Source organism: Aedes albopictus, chromosome 2, assembly GCF_035046485.1.
Source record: "Aedes albopictus strain Foshan chromosome 2, AalbF5, whole genome shotgun sequence".
NCBI classification, from domain to species: Eukaryota; Metazoa; Arthropoda; class Insecta; order Diptera; family Culicidae; genus Aedes; species Aedes albopictus.
In genome coordinates, this window is record NC_085137.1 from 159,374,716 (window position 1) to 159,389,443 (window position 14,728).

Genomic DNA, 14,728 nt, shown 5'->3' on the forward strand with positions numbered 1-14,728 from the left:
TTTCTCCTAAACCGTGTGTCGGACGTATGTCGGGCACAGTGCGCTGGATAGAGGGCCAGGTCCGCTGTCCAGCGCACTACGTCCGACGTTAGGTTTCACGTATGGATTTGGAGGAAATTCGATTGTCGGGTGTGGGGAAACTTCGGGTTTCAACCGCGACGACAATATCCAAAGCTCAAATCGCTTCAAGGTAAATTTTAGGACCTTTTGACCATTTTTAGTTCCGCGTGCACTATTTTGACTGTAGAACTGGTAACACTGTCCCTATTTTTATAAAACTTTGACAGTGTAAAATGGTTGTGTAAAACTGTTTACAGTGAAATTATTATTATTAGCTTTATTAAGGAGATTTTCAGCCCGCGGCTGATTCATCTCCAAAAAATAAAGGAAAAGATCTGAAGATGCCTTAAGGGTATCAGCAGATTACAGAGTTTTAGCACAGTAGTTGCCATAAACCTACTTATTTCTAATTAAACCTATCAGGCCAAACATGTCTAAAGGTCCAATCTGCATAAGAGAGGCTCTCTTTGGTTTCTCTCTCTTTCGTTAATTTCTCAGCTGTTTATTTGTATTTTGATTGCCTCCTTGCATTGAACGATGGTCAAAACCATTGTCTTTTGATTTGTACTGCAAAAATATTTGAAAATTGTACCATAACATTGCAATAATTGAAAGAGAAAGCGAGAAAGTAAACAAAGAGAGCCTCTCAAATGCAGATAGGACCTATTGAAATGTTTGGCCTGCTATCTTCTTATATGGGCCAGAAGGGCTACAAAAGTATACTGTCAATGTGTTTTAACTGTCCGAACTAAAAACTTGCTTGATTTTTGTTTGAGGCGAAAAAAAAGTTCCAAGGATTTCGTGAGGGGAAGAGTGCTTGAAAGAGGTATTGCCTGGCCACCTCTCACGCAGAAAAATCTATGTTAAAATCAAAAATATTTAAGGCAAATTCAAATAAATTGTCAATTTGTTCTGGCCACAAAAATAAAACTGTTTGGAACAAATCGAACGTCACATTTGAAGCTAATAAAATCCATGTTTGAAACAAAAATGCATCTTCTGACAGATTATGTTAGAAATAAATGTAAATATTTTTGTTTTTTTGTGGCAGGTCGGCCCTACGGATATATTTGTTTTCCCATTGAACTTATAAAGTCATTTCCTTCGCTGGAAAAATCCACCTCCCGTGTTGTATTTTCAATGCCAACATCATGTATACATCTATTAGATAACATACGCTCCCGAAAACAACGAAATTTCGTGAAGCCTTTCGGTGAATCTTGCCTTTTTTGCAGGAGGAAATTTTGTTTGATGTTGCAGCTGGAACTTGTGAGTTTTGTTTATGTTCTCGACGGCGGAACGGGGGGCTCCTCAATGGGTACTGTCGCAATAAATGTGTAATTGAGTTAGTTTTAAAAATTAAAATTTTAGTTTTAAACATTTTATCAATTTACCGAATAAACATGAATATTTTTGTTTCAAACGAACGAAATTTGTCTCCGTGGCAATACGAAAAGTTGAACATTGGCTACTTTTTCAATTGAAATAGCATTTGTACAGTAATGTGTACAGCATAATTTTAGTTCAGCTATAATTACTCTTATAAAGCAACAATTCAGCATGCATGCTTGTTTGCGGCTGGCGATTGTTAGTTGGGTTTGTTCGGATTATGGGATAAATCATGGCTAAAACTGTTTAGACAACCAAGTGATTAAAGAACCAATATTTTAAACGAATCACATAAAATAAAACATAATATATTCTATAGAATTATGTAGTTTAACATTGAGTGCCAAGAGACGGAATCAACGTAAAAATGAGGCATTTATTTATTATTATTAGCCTGTAACAAGATATCTTGTACTTTGATTATTATATTTTTTATCTTCCGCAACAGTTCGATTGTACGAGACGCTTGGATTGATGCATTTGACATTTCAGTGCTGTCGTGTTTACTGAATATTTTTTCCACAGTCACCTAGATAACCAAACAGCATTCAGAAATCGATACTTTTCAAGTATTCCTAAACATCCTTATGCACTATTTATTGAACATAATATCAAGATTCCATGACAAAAGCATAAATAAAAAGAAATGTTTAACGGATCTTCGACTGAGCATGAGTTGATTACCTGAACAGATGCTGTGAATGCACCATGTCCAAGACCATACCGCACCATTGCCATAAAGAAAAAAAAGAACATCGTCTATGTTGAAGTGGGCTGCGAAACGGTGAGTCGATAAGGAGAGCGTCCAATATAGCTCTGGTCCTCACAAGTTCCTACCTCATGCTTCCACGGGTCAAGCGATGACAAAGACCGCCAGCTAAGAGTTGTGTGCTTAGCTGGTAGTGCAGCCTGGGCACTGTTGTCCTTCTGACTTCAGCTAGATTGAGGAGGTACGATCCGAGTGTCTGTTCACCAAGGAGGTGCGGCTCAAACAGCGTCTGTTCTGGCATCCAGCGGCTGAGTAAGAAACGCTGCACCACGCCCAGCTAGATCCAAGGTGGTAGCCCCATCAGCGTGGTCGTCCCAGTGTTGGTTGTGACATTAAACAGAACTGGCACGATGGCCCTCCGGCGAGACAGGAGTGTTGGCGTAGGCCCAATAAGCCACCCGTAAAAATCCCCATTGCGAATAACATAGGAGAAAATACGACTCGATACAATCGGCAAAGACCCACGCGACGAAATAAGGACTACGATTGGAAACTTGGAACATGGAATTGCAAGTCACTAGGTTTAGCAGGATGTGACAGGATAATCTACGACGAACTACATTCCCGCAACTTCGACATCGTGGCGTTGCAGGAACTTTGTTGGACTGGACAGAAAGTGTGGAAAAGCGGGCATCGAGCGGCTACCTTCTACCAAAGCTGTGGCACCACCAATGAACTGGGAACAGGTTCTATAGTGTTGGGCAAGATGCGACAACGTGTGATCGGGTGGCAGCCGATCAACGCAAGGATGTGCATGTTGAGAGTTAAGGGCCGTTTCTTCAACTACAGCATCATTAACGTCCACTGCCCACACGAAGGGAGACCCGATGACGAGAAAGAAGCGTTCTACGCGCAGTTAGAGCAAACATACGATGGTTGCTCGCCGCGTGACGTGAAAATCGTTGTCGGCGACATGAACGCGCAGGTAGGAAGGGAGGAAATGTACAGACCGGTAATCGGGCGAAACAGCCTGCACGCCGTATCGAATGATAACGGCCAGCGATGCGTAAACTTTGCAGCCTCCCGTGGTATGGTAGTCCGAAGCACCTTCTTCCCCCGCAAAGATATCCACAAAGCCACCTGGAGATCACCCGACCATCAAACAGAAAACCAAATCGACCACGTTCTAATCGACGGTAAATTCTTCTCAGATATAACCAACGTCCGCACATACCGCAGTGCGAATATAGATTCGGATCACTACTTAGTAGCTGTATGCATGCGCTCAAAACTTTCGACAGTTATCACCACGCGTCGAAGTCGAACGCCGCGGCTCAACATCGAGCAACTTCGTAACGTAGAAGTGGCTCAAGACTACGCGCAGCAGTTAGCAGTGGCCCTACCAACGGAAGAGCAGCTTGGCGCAGCTACACTTGAAGATGGCTGGAGGGACATCCGATCTGCCATAGGTAGTACCTCGGCTACAGCACTAGGCTTCGCGACTCCGAATCACAGAAACGACTGGTACGACGGCGAATGTGAACAGTTGAAAAACGAGAAGAATGCAGCATGGGCGAGAATGCTGCAACACCGTACGAGAGCGAATGAGGCACGTTATAAACAGGCGCGGAACAGGCAGAACTCAGTCTTCCGGATGAAGAAGCGCCAGCAGGAAGAACGAGATCGCGAAGCGATGGAAGAGCTGTACCGCGCTAAGGACACACGAAAGTTCTACGAGAAGCCGAACCGCTCGCGCAGAGGCTTTGTGCCACAAGCCGACATGTGCCGAGATAATCACGGGAATATTCTCACGAGCGAGCGTGAGGTGGTCGAGAGGTGGCGGCAGCATTACGATGAGCACCTCAATGGCGACGTTGCAAGTACCGAAGGTGGCGTGGTAACAGATCTAGGAGTATGTGCACAGGACGAAAGACTTCCGGCCCCTGACATCCAAGAGATTGAGAAGGAGGTTGGCCGGTTGAAAAACAACAAAGCCGCTGGAGCAGATCAACTACCAAGCGAGCTTCTAAAATACGGTGGAGAAGCACTGGTGAGAGCACTACACTGGGTCATTACCAAGATTTGGGAGGAGGAAGTATTACCGGAGGAATGGATGGAAGGTATCGTGTGTCCCATCTACAAAAAGGGCGACAAGTTGGATTGCGGGAACTGCCGCGCGATCACACTACTGAGCGCTGCCTACAAGATACTCTCTCAAATTTTATGCCGCCGTCTATCACCGATTGCAAGAGAGTTCGTGGGGCAATATCAGGCTGGATTTATGGGTGAACGCGCTACAACGGACCAGATGTTCGCCATCCGCCAGGTGTTGCAGAAATGCCGCGAATACAACGTGCCCACACATCACTTGTTCATCGATTTCAAATCGGCGTATGATACAATCGATCGAGAACAGCTATGGCAGATTATGCACGAATACGGATTCCCGGATAAACTGATACGGTTGATCAAGGCGACGATGGATCGAGTGATGTGCGTAGTTCGAGTATCAGGGACACTCTCGAGTCCCTTCGAATCTCGCAGAGGGTTACGGCAAGGTGATGGTCTTTCGTGCTTGCTGTTCAACATTGCTTTGGAGGGTGTAATAAGAAGAGCGGGGATAAACACGAGTGGGACGATTCTCACGAAATCCGTTCAGCTGCTTGGTTTCGCCGATGATATTGATATTATTGCTCGTAAATTTGAGACGATGGCGGAAACGTACATCCGACTAAAGAGTGAAGCCAGGCGAATCGGATTAGTCATTAATGTGTCGAAGACAAAGTACATGATGGCAAAGGGCTCCAGGGAGGAATCACCGCGCCCGCCACCCCGAATTCATATCGACGGTGATGAAATCGAGGCGGTTGAAGAATTCGTGTACTTGGGCTCACTGGTGACCGACGACAACGACACCAGCAGAGAAATTCAGAGGCGCATTGTGGCAGGAAATCGTGCCTACTTTGGACTCCGCAGAACTCTACGATCGAATAAAGTTCGCCGTAACACGAAGTTAACCATCTACAAAACGTTGATTAGACCGGTCGTCCTCTATGGGTACGAAACATGGACCCTACGTGCAGAGGACCAACGCGCCCTTGGAGTTTTCGAACGGAAGGTGTTGCGTACCATCTACGGCGGAGTGCAGATGGAAGACGGGACTTGGAGAAGGCGAATGAACCACGAGCTGCATCAGCTGCTGAGAGAACCAACCATCGTCCATACCGCGAAAATCGGGAGGCTACGGTGGGCGGGTCACGTCATCAGGATGTCGGATAGCAACCCGACTAAAATGGTTCTCGAGAGTCATCCGACCGGTACAAGAAGACGTGGTGCGCAGCGAGCTAGGTGGGTCGACCAAGTGGAGGACGATCTGCGGACCCTACGCAGAGTGCGGAACTGGAGGCAAACAGCCATGGACCGAGTGGAATGGAGGCGGCTACTATGTACAGCAGAGGCCACCCCGGCCTTAGCCTGACCGGTAAGGTAAGGCTATGTTGAAGTGGCAGAGGGAATAGGATTCCTCCAGCAAGGGTAGACACACAGGCTCATACCGAGCGCGTCTAAATGCACGAGCAGGCCCCATGGCGAGGTGAACTTTCACTTGACACCGTTTCTGTCAGTCCATGGGTGCTTTTTAGGTGGTATCATCGGACATGCAGGCTCCCTGCACGTCCGTAGTGCGCAGACTGCGGCGAAACCACGGAGCGGAGCGTATGCTCTTTGAATGTTCACGCCTTGTGGAACAAAGCTTGGAGCAAAGGTCGAGTATGCAGGAGATATGCGGTAGAGATAAATACCACTCCTGACAACATTGTTGAAAGGATGTGTGCCGGGGTGAACAAGTGGGATTCCGTTACTTCCGCGGTCTCCTGTCGAAACCCACGACATAACCCGAAGAACCTGGGTATTGAGTAAGTTTTATCTGATCAGCAGTTTTTCTCATTCTATAAATAAAAGTATTTTGCGATCTGGCATCCCTGCCCGAAAATTTTCCTGCTTAAAGAATTCCAATTGGAACTTCACATTGGGAAGTTTCTAGTTGGAATGATAAAAGCTCACCCACTTCCATCGAGCCCGGCAAAGCCAATCCCAACCCACTATGTTTCATTTTGTTTCTCGTGCATTCCACGATGTCAATCAGCCGGCTGCAATCGTGCTCAACACTAGCTCGAGGACTACTATCTTCAACTTCGATCCGTTTGTTCGCTTCGTCCGTGGCCAAAAGTATGGATAAACACCAGGTTGTTCCGGATGTTGTTCCGGTGGCTCCCGCCGAAGTCGCTAAGGTGAGTTACGCAAGCGGTGCCGTCGTCGACCAGGGGAACGTGCTGACTCCGACCCAGGTGAAGGATGTACCGAAGGTGGAATGGAACGCGGACAGTGCCGCCCTCTATACCCTGTGCATGACCGATCCGGACGCACCGAGCCGCAAGGAACCGACCTACCGCGAGTGGCACCACTGGCTGGTGGGAAACATCCCCGGAGCGGATGTGGCCAAGGGCGAAACCCTGTCGGAGTACGTCGGATCCGGACCGCCGCAGGGCACCGGCCTGCATCGGTACGTGTTTTTGGTGTACAAACAGAACGGCAAGCTGGCCTTCGACGAGCCCCGCCTGACCAACCGCAGCGGAGACAACCGTGGAGGATTCTCCATCCGGAAGTTTGCGGACAAGTACAACCTGGGCAATCCGGTGGCCGGAAACTTGTATCAAGCCGAATGGGACGATTATGTTCCGCTGCTGTACAAGCAGCTTGGCGCTTGAATCAATTAGTGCGCTGATTGGAAGAAATTGTGATGCAACAGAGAGAATACCAAGGAGAATACGCTGCATCTGATGATTGGAGATTGTGTTATCATTTGAATAAAAACGAAAATAAATTTCATGCCTGATAAAGTAGCAAAAACTGTTTGTTTTCTTATTTATTTTTGTTTGTTTTTGGTTATGAAATCTGAGCTTTTCAAATGCGTGTGCGAGTTCTGAAGCTTTTTATAGGGGATTCAAGGGTAGATGGAAATACTAATACAAAACGGTAATAAAACAGTACGTTTATTTCAAATTCGGAAGCGAAAGTGGAGGTGGGTCGGCCACACTACGCAGGGGCGGAAATGAAATCTGCAAACAAGCGTTAGACTGGTACCCAGCGTTCCCAGATCTACGGAAATTTCCGTAGATCTACGGAATTGAGCCCCTTCTACGGATCCGTAGAAAAAACCTACGGAAAACCCGGTTTTTCTACGGAAAGTTACGGAAAATCTACGGATTCTTCATCTCAATCTACGGAACAAAAATTTTGAAATTCTCCCCCCGCTCATCACTTTTCATCTATAGTATACGGAATTGTTGAGGACAACCCTATCGCGCCGTACCAACCGGTACTGCGCACGCCGCTGTGCTCGCACTCGGCAGCATAGCTGTCACTGTGTGATGCTGGAGATGCGCATCAATGAATGCTTTTAATGTGGTTGTCGTTGTATTGTTTTTGTATAGTTTGTATCAGTTTGTTTACGTCCCACATAGTTCGTTTTGTACCTTTTAGCGTGTCGCAATAAATTAGTTATTTTAGTTGTGATGTGCGCGTTTTAATCCCCAATGTAGGGACGATCCGAAAGTGATTATCGGGGGATTTCCGAGGTGCAAAAGTGGCGACGAGTATTCGCGAGTGAGGGTAGTTTTTCCGTCGACAAAAACTCACCCAACATTTCGTCACCCGCGCGGAAGAAGCGAAAGTGGAGTGCGATGGCCGACGGTGGTAGTGATCGCGACGGGCAAAATGGTGTTGACCCCGCGGGAGTGTATAATCAACGGCAATTAAATCAGCCGATTATCCCCGCGACGTCGACGACGACGACGGTCCACCCGCAGCAGCAGCAGCAGCAGATATTTGTGCCCGTTATGACGACACACCAGCAGCAGCAGCCGTTCATTCCAGTTTCTTCGGCTCAGCAGCAGCAGCAGTTCCCAACCTTCCCACCCCACCAAACGCAAGCGCCGCAGGTTAGTACCGATGTTTTCATGCAACTTGTGCATATGGTGCAGCAGTCGATTACCCAGAGCCAGATGCAGCATCAACAGATGATGGCTCAAATGATGAAGCAGCAGCAGCAGTCCGACGACGAACGAAGACAGTTCTATCGCAGCATCTCTTCGTCGATCAACGTTCAAGTACCACCGAACCCGGAACAGATCCTTGACTCCTTGGCCAGCAATATCAAGGAATTCCGGTATGAGGCCGAAAGCAACGCTACTTTCGCGGCCTGGTACTCTCGATACGACGACCTTTTCGAGAAGGATGCTGCAAGGTTGGACGACGAGGCGAAAGTTCGCCTGCTTATGCGAAAATTGGGTTTATCGGAGCATGAACGGTACGTGAGCTATATTCTCCCGAAACTTCCAAAGGAGTTTAGTTTCGCACAGACAGTTGTCAAGCTCAAGAGCCTGTTTGGAGCGAAAGAGTCGGTTATCAGCCGTCGATACCGGTGCCTGCAGATCGCGAAGAACCCCACTGAGGATCATGTGGCGTTCGCGTGCAGGGTGAACAAGGCTTGCGTGGAGTTTGAACTGGGGAAACTCACCGAGGAGCAGTTCAAGTGCTTAGTGTACGTGTGTGGCCTGAAATCGGAGAACGACGTCGAGATTCGCACTCGTCTCCTCACGAAAATCGAGGACAACAACGACGTCACGTTGGAGCAGCTCTCCGAAGAGTGCCAGCGCTTATTCAATCTGAAGCACGACAGCGCGATGATTGAATCTCAGGCCCCGTACAGCGAAGTACAAGCGGTGAGGAAGTTTGGTGGGAAGCGGTTCGGTAAGCATGACCGGGAGTCTCCAAGACGTTTTTCCAGTGACGCCGTCCAGAGACCAAGCTACGCGTGTTGGCTCTGCGGTGCATTACACTACGCCCGGGATTGCAGCTACAGGAAGCATAAGTGTTCCGACTGTGGCCAAGTTGGACACCGTGAAGGCTATTGTGAAAGTGCAAAGTACCGAAGACCCGGAAGCAAGAAGAAGAAGAAAGGAGTCTCGACCAAGGTGGTGGTTGTCGACGTGTGCAGCGTGCAGCAACGGCGCAGATTTGTCTCCGTTGGCCTATCCGGAACGGACATCCGGCTGCAACTCGACACCGCCTCGGACATCACCGTAATCAGCAGGGAAAGTTGGAAGAAGCTTGGCAGCCCTGCACTATCGGCCTCAACGGTGAAAGCGAAAACAGCGTCCGGCAACATCTTGTCACTCGATGGGGAATTCGAGTGCGACGTCACCATCGGCGAAAGCACACAGCGTGCGTTGATCCGTGTCACCGAGAACAAACTCCATCTACTCGGTGCGGATCTGGTGGACGTCTTTAATCTCTGGTCCGTGCCCATGGACAGTTTCTGTTGCCACGTGTCGGGTTCTCCTACGACGACCGCTGCACTCAAGTCTTCTTTCCCCAACGTTTTCAACGAGCAGCTCGGCTTGTGCAGCAAAACGAAAGTGAAGTTGGAGCTGAAAGAAAGTGTTCGACCCGTATTCTGCCCGAAGCGTCCGGTTGCGTACGCGATGTACGACGCCGTGGACCAAGAGCTCGACCGGCTGGAGAAGCTGAATATCATCACTCCGGTCGAATATTCGGAGTGGGCAGCTCCGATCGTCGTCGTCCGCAAAGCCAATGGCACCATCCGAATTTGCGGAGACTATTCCACGGGGTTGAATGCTGCTCTCCAACCAAATCAGTACCCACTTCCACTGCCCGACGACATCTTCGCCAAGCTGGCTAACTGTAAGTACTTCAGCCAGATCGATTTGTCCGACGCCTTCTTGCAGGTGGAAGTTGACGAGCAGTGCCGTAAGTTGCTCACCATAAATACGCATCGTGGCCTCTATTCCTACAACCGCCTCCCGCCGGGTGTGAAGGTCGCACCTGGGGCATTCCAGCAGATCACCGATACCATGCTAGCCGGTCTGGAGTGCACTTCCGGATATCTTGACGATGTCATCATCGGCGGTCGGACTGAAGAGGAGCACGATCGTAATTTGCGGGCTGCCCTGAAGCGAATCCAGGATTTCGGCTTCACCATCCGACCCGAAAAGTGCACGTTCCGCAAGCAGCAAGTGCAGTACGTGGGTCATGTTGTCGACAGTCGCGGGCTACGTCCGGATCCGGCCAAAATCGAGGCGATCACCAAGCTACCGCCGCCTACCGATGTATCCGGAGTGCGATCCTTCCTTGGGGCCATCAACTATTATGGCAAGTTCGTCCCCAACATGCGAAAGCTTCGCTACCCGCTCGACAATCTGCTGAAGACTGAAGCGAAGTTCCAATGGACCCCGGAGTGCCAGAAAGCGTTCGAGCACTTCAAGAAGATTCTCTCCTCGGATCTGCTGCTCACTCACTACGATCCGAAGCGGGAGATCATCGTTTCTGCCGACGCGTCATCCGTTGGGCTTGGGGCGACCATCAGCCACAAGTTCCCCGACGGCACCATCAAAGTCGTGCAGCACGCGTCAAGGGCACTCACGAAGGCAGAGCAGGGCTACAGCCAGCCGGACCGCGAGGGTTTGGCCATTATTTTCGCCGTAACGAAGTTTCATAAGATGCTCTTCGGACGGCACTTCCGGCTGCAAACCGACCACCAGCCTCTGCTCCGGATCTTCGGCTCCAAGAAGGGAATACCGGTCTACACGGCAAACCGGTTGCAACGTTTCGCCCTTCATCTGCTTCTCTACGATTTCGAGATCGAGTACGTGCCCACCCACAAGTTCGGCAATGCGGACCTGCTTTCCCGGTTGATCAACCAGCACGTCAAACCCGAAGAGGACTACGTCATCGCGAGCCTCAACCTGGAAGAGGATCTCAGGTCAGTTGTAACTAATACAGTTAAAGTGTTGCCTCTCAATTTCAGAGCCGTCGCGCAAAGCACCCAAGCAGACCCGCTGCTCCGGAAAGTCTACCACCACATCCAACACGGTTGGCCCGAATCCAAACTCTCGGGTTCCGACATCCAACGGTTCCAAGCACGCAAGGAATCGCTCTCGGTGGTAGATGGGTGCATCATGTTTGCCGAACGGCTCGTCATCCCGTCGCTGCTCCGCAAGCGATGCCTCGAACAGCTTCATCGTGGTCATCCCGGCATGCAGCGTATGAAAGCCCTCGCCCGAAGCTACGTGTACTGGCCCAGCTTGGATGCCGACATCGTCAATTTCGTCAAGGCATGCCAACAGTGTGCGTCCGTAGCCAGATCGCCTCCTCACTCTCCACCGGTGCCGTGGCCCAAGCCGACCGCTCCCTGGCAGCGCGTCCACGTCGACTACGCCGGCCCGATTGAAGGCGAGTACTATTTGATCGCCGTCGACGCCTTCTCCAAGTGGCCAGAGATCATCCAAACGACCCGAATCACCTCAGCGGTGACGATTACCATTCTCCGTGGGTTGTTTGCTCGGCTGGGTATGCCCGTAACACTAGTCAGCGACAACGGTACCCAGTTCACGAGCGCCGAGTTCGCCGATTTCTGCGCCTCCAACGGCATCGAGCACCTCACGACGGCCCCGTTCCATCCACAGTCGAATGGCCAAGCGGAGCGATTCGTGGACACCTTCAAGCGGGCCGTGAAGAAGATTCGAGAGGGGAGAGGATCGATACAGCAAGCACTGGACATCTTCTTGCTGACGTACCGAAGCACGCCCAACCGGGCGCTACCTGACCAGAAGTCGCCATCCGAGGTCATGTTCGGGCGCAAAATCCGTACGTGTCTCGAGCTTCTGCGTCCTCCACCGGTACGAACACCAGTGCAACCGTCCGACGACAAGAAACCTAGATCGTTCTGCCGGAACGACACCGTCTACGCCAAGCTCTACGGCCGAAACGGTTGGAAATGGGTTCCCGGCACAGTCGTCGAGAAAATCGGAGACGTTATGTACAACGTGTGGGTTGAAGATCACCGAATGCTGCGCTCCCATATCAATCAGCTCCGGAGTCGCCAAGCTGCTGGCACGACACCGAAGCAACCCGTCAGGCAGGCCGCCTACAGCCAACATTCGTTGCCGCTCGACATCCTGTTGGGTGCCTGGAATCTCCCAAGTCGACTATCAGGCACGCCGACACCGTCGCTTGTCCCGAGCGCCTCTGCATCGTCACCTACGTTGGGACCAGTCTCCAGTCCAGAGCCTACCCTGCTAGGTTCTCCGCCGGCCCGTGCGTCGTCTACGCCACGGCACGAGGCCCCGGCGACTCCGTCCATGTCATCGTCAGGTACAACGTCAACATCTACCGAATTCGAATCCGCTGTCGAAGTTGAACCGGTGGTAGATCTCCCTAGGCGTTCTTCACGGACTCGAAGACCGCCAGTCAGGTTCGACCCCTACCACCTCTATTAAGAGGGGAGATGTTGAGGACAACCCTATCGCGCCGTACCAACCGGTACTGCGCACGCCGCTGTGCTCGCACTCGGCAGCATAGCTGTCACTGTGTGATGCTGGAGATGCGCATCAATGAATGCTTTTAATGTGGTTGTCGTTGTATTGTTTTTGTATAGTTTGTATCAGTTTGTTTACGTCCCACATAGTTCGTTTTGTACCTTTTAGCGTGTCGCAATAAATTAGTTATTTTAGTTGTGATGTGCGCGTTTTAATCCCCAATGTAGGGACGATCCGAAAGTGATTATCGGGGGATTTCCGAGGTGCAAAAGGAATCACTTGCGAAAAAATCTGACATCACTGCTGGTACCCAGCAGGAGGACATCCAGGGCCGGATCTAAGGGGGGTGGGGGTCGGTCCCCCACAAAAACCTTTTTTGGTTGTTAACGTTAGCTTTATTTCTCATATAGGGCACTGCATGGAATTCATTCCTTCTCTTTCACTCTTACAGAAATTTGGTAAACGACAAGGCCAAAAAACATCAAAATCCCATACAAAATCAAAACAATGCAGTGCCCTATTGCTCAAGTACTGTTCAAAAATTAGGAAAAACATTTTTGGTCACCTCTCAGAAGGGCCTCCACATCCGCTCGGGCCCCCACAATCCTTAATCCGGGCCTGAGGACATCGCAGCAGAAGCTCATGGCGGCGCAGCCCTAGGGGCAAGACACTGTGCAAACGAGAGCAACTCTGATGAATTCTGAGTTACTCTTTTTATCGATAATCGACAAAATTTGTTGGAAGACATCCCCAAAACTGCAATTTTCATTCAGCACACGCAACACTTTGCAGTTCGACATTGGTGCCAGATCGCACTTTGACATAAATGGGAGAAATTCTGAGGAACTGTGAGGAATTCTGAACAACATTTCGAGCACAGATTTTCTCTCGTTAGATCTGTCCTGCCCCTAGGCGCAGCCTCAATAACGATATCAAGCAAGTCGACAGAAATTTAACCTGGCCAGTGGCCACAGGTCAAGGCGATGGCTGGCAATCGCCCAGGATGGAAATCTTTCAATTCGGCCCTCTGCACCACCGTGGGTGCCCAGAACTGAAAGTAAGTACATAGTAAGTTTATTATTTCAATTATATGTGCTTTAGAACACCAACTATAGCTGGATAGGCGACCATAATATAAGGTTCATTTATTTCGTTTTTCGGGATTTCTAGACCCCCTCCCTATGTCACGCTATTTTCCTATACCTATTATACACGTACTGTCACTTTTTCCTACAACCCTACCCTCTCCCAAATGTTGGCCGTAATTTATGAACTTCCCTATTTTCCGCTTGAGAACCTATGAAACTAGTCTTGTTCAGAGAAGTTTTGGTCGATTATGCATTGCATCTTCTCATTGTGCCACTGGAAGTGCTTTCGAGGCTTTCAAGCAAAAGTTTATTTTCCGCAACACTCCAATAGATTCAAATCCAATTAGAAAATGAGACAGCTTTTGGACAATGCCTAATTTTGCATTAAGCCCAGTTTCCTGTTCAAGAGGCGCACACGAAATTTCTTCCTACACGGTTGTTTGCAAAAACCCATCGATGAGTAAAAAAATACTCATTTTTGAAAAAGATGCACTTCTGTCAAAACATGGGTAAAACCTAAGGGATGACACTCCGATCTTTTGAGTTTAATCTTTTTTTAATCTTTTTGAATCATGCTGAATCTTTTTGAATCTTCTCAAATCACGCATACAAAAACTAGAGAAAATTTCGCTTCAGTGTATTAAAAATACCTGTCAAACCAGGAACTTCGTTCGCGCGCGGTGAAAAAGTCCCACACGCTCATTGAAAACTACTCTAAAGTGAGTAGAATTCCACTCACTTCATTACAAAGTGCATCAGCTCAAAAGAGAGTAAAGCGAATTTACTCTCTTTAGAGTAATCATTGATTTTGTTGAAAGAGAGTAGTATTTACTCACTTTTATTTTTTGCAAAATTAGCGATAGTGAGTAGATAAATATTCCTCGGGATGGTTTTCGGAATTGTTTTTCATTTTCAAATAACTAAAACACAAACATTAAGTTGAGCAAAAATCTTGCCTGTTTTTTATTCTATAGTATTTAGGGTCTGGGACCACTTGGGCAGGAGCACCTATTTTGGGCACTTGCTGCTGTAGCTCAGTCAGTTTTCAGCAAACTGACTTGAGTGTTGGAATACGATAAGATACG

General features: G+C 48.9%; 2 protein-coding genes across 2 annotated transcripts; both read left to right on the top strand.

Annotated features, from left to right (window-relative positions):
- Nucleotides 1-6,234: 6,234 nt before the first annotated feature.
- On the top strand, nucleotides 6,235-7,050 carry LOC115258685 (protein D2). Its single transcript, XM_029859010.2, has one exon. It carries the CDS (start codon nucleotides 6,292-6,294, stop codon nucleotides 6,922-6,924), a length of 633 nt encoding a protein of 210 aa, XP_029714870.1. The 5' UTR covers nucleotides 6,235-6,291; the 3' UTR covers nucleotides 6,925-7,050.
- A 457-nt stretch (nucleotides 7,051-7,507) lies between these two features.
- On the top strand, nucleotides 7,508-12,820 carry LOC134287773 (uncharacterized protein K02A2.6-like). The gene has a single exon (XM_062850636.1). It carries the CDS (start codon nucleotides 7,900-7,902, stop codon nucleotides 12,514-12,516), a length of 4,617 nt encoding a protein of 1,538 aa, XP_062706620.1. The 5' UTR covers nucleotides 7,508-7,899; the 3' UTR covers nucleotides 12,517-12,820.
- The last annotated feature ends 1,908 nt before the right edge of the window (nucleotides 12,821-14,728 follow it).

Bases quoted from the DNA above. Each gene is read 5' to 3' on its own strand.
- LOC115258685 (XM_029859010.2), top strand. From the start codon at position 6,292: ATGTCAATCAGCCGGCTGCAATCGTGCTCAACACTAGCTCGAGGACTA.
- LOC134287773 (XM_062850636.1), top strand. From the start codon at position 7,900: ATGGCCGACGGTGGTAGTGATCGCGACGGGCAAAATGGTGTTGACCCC.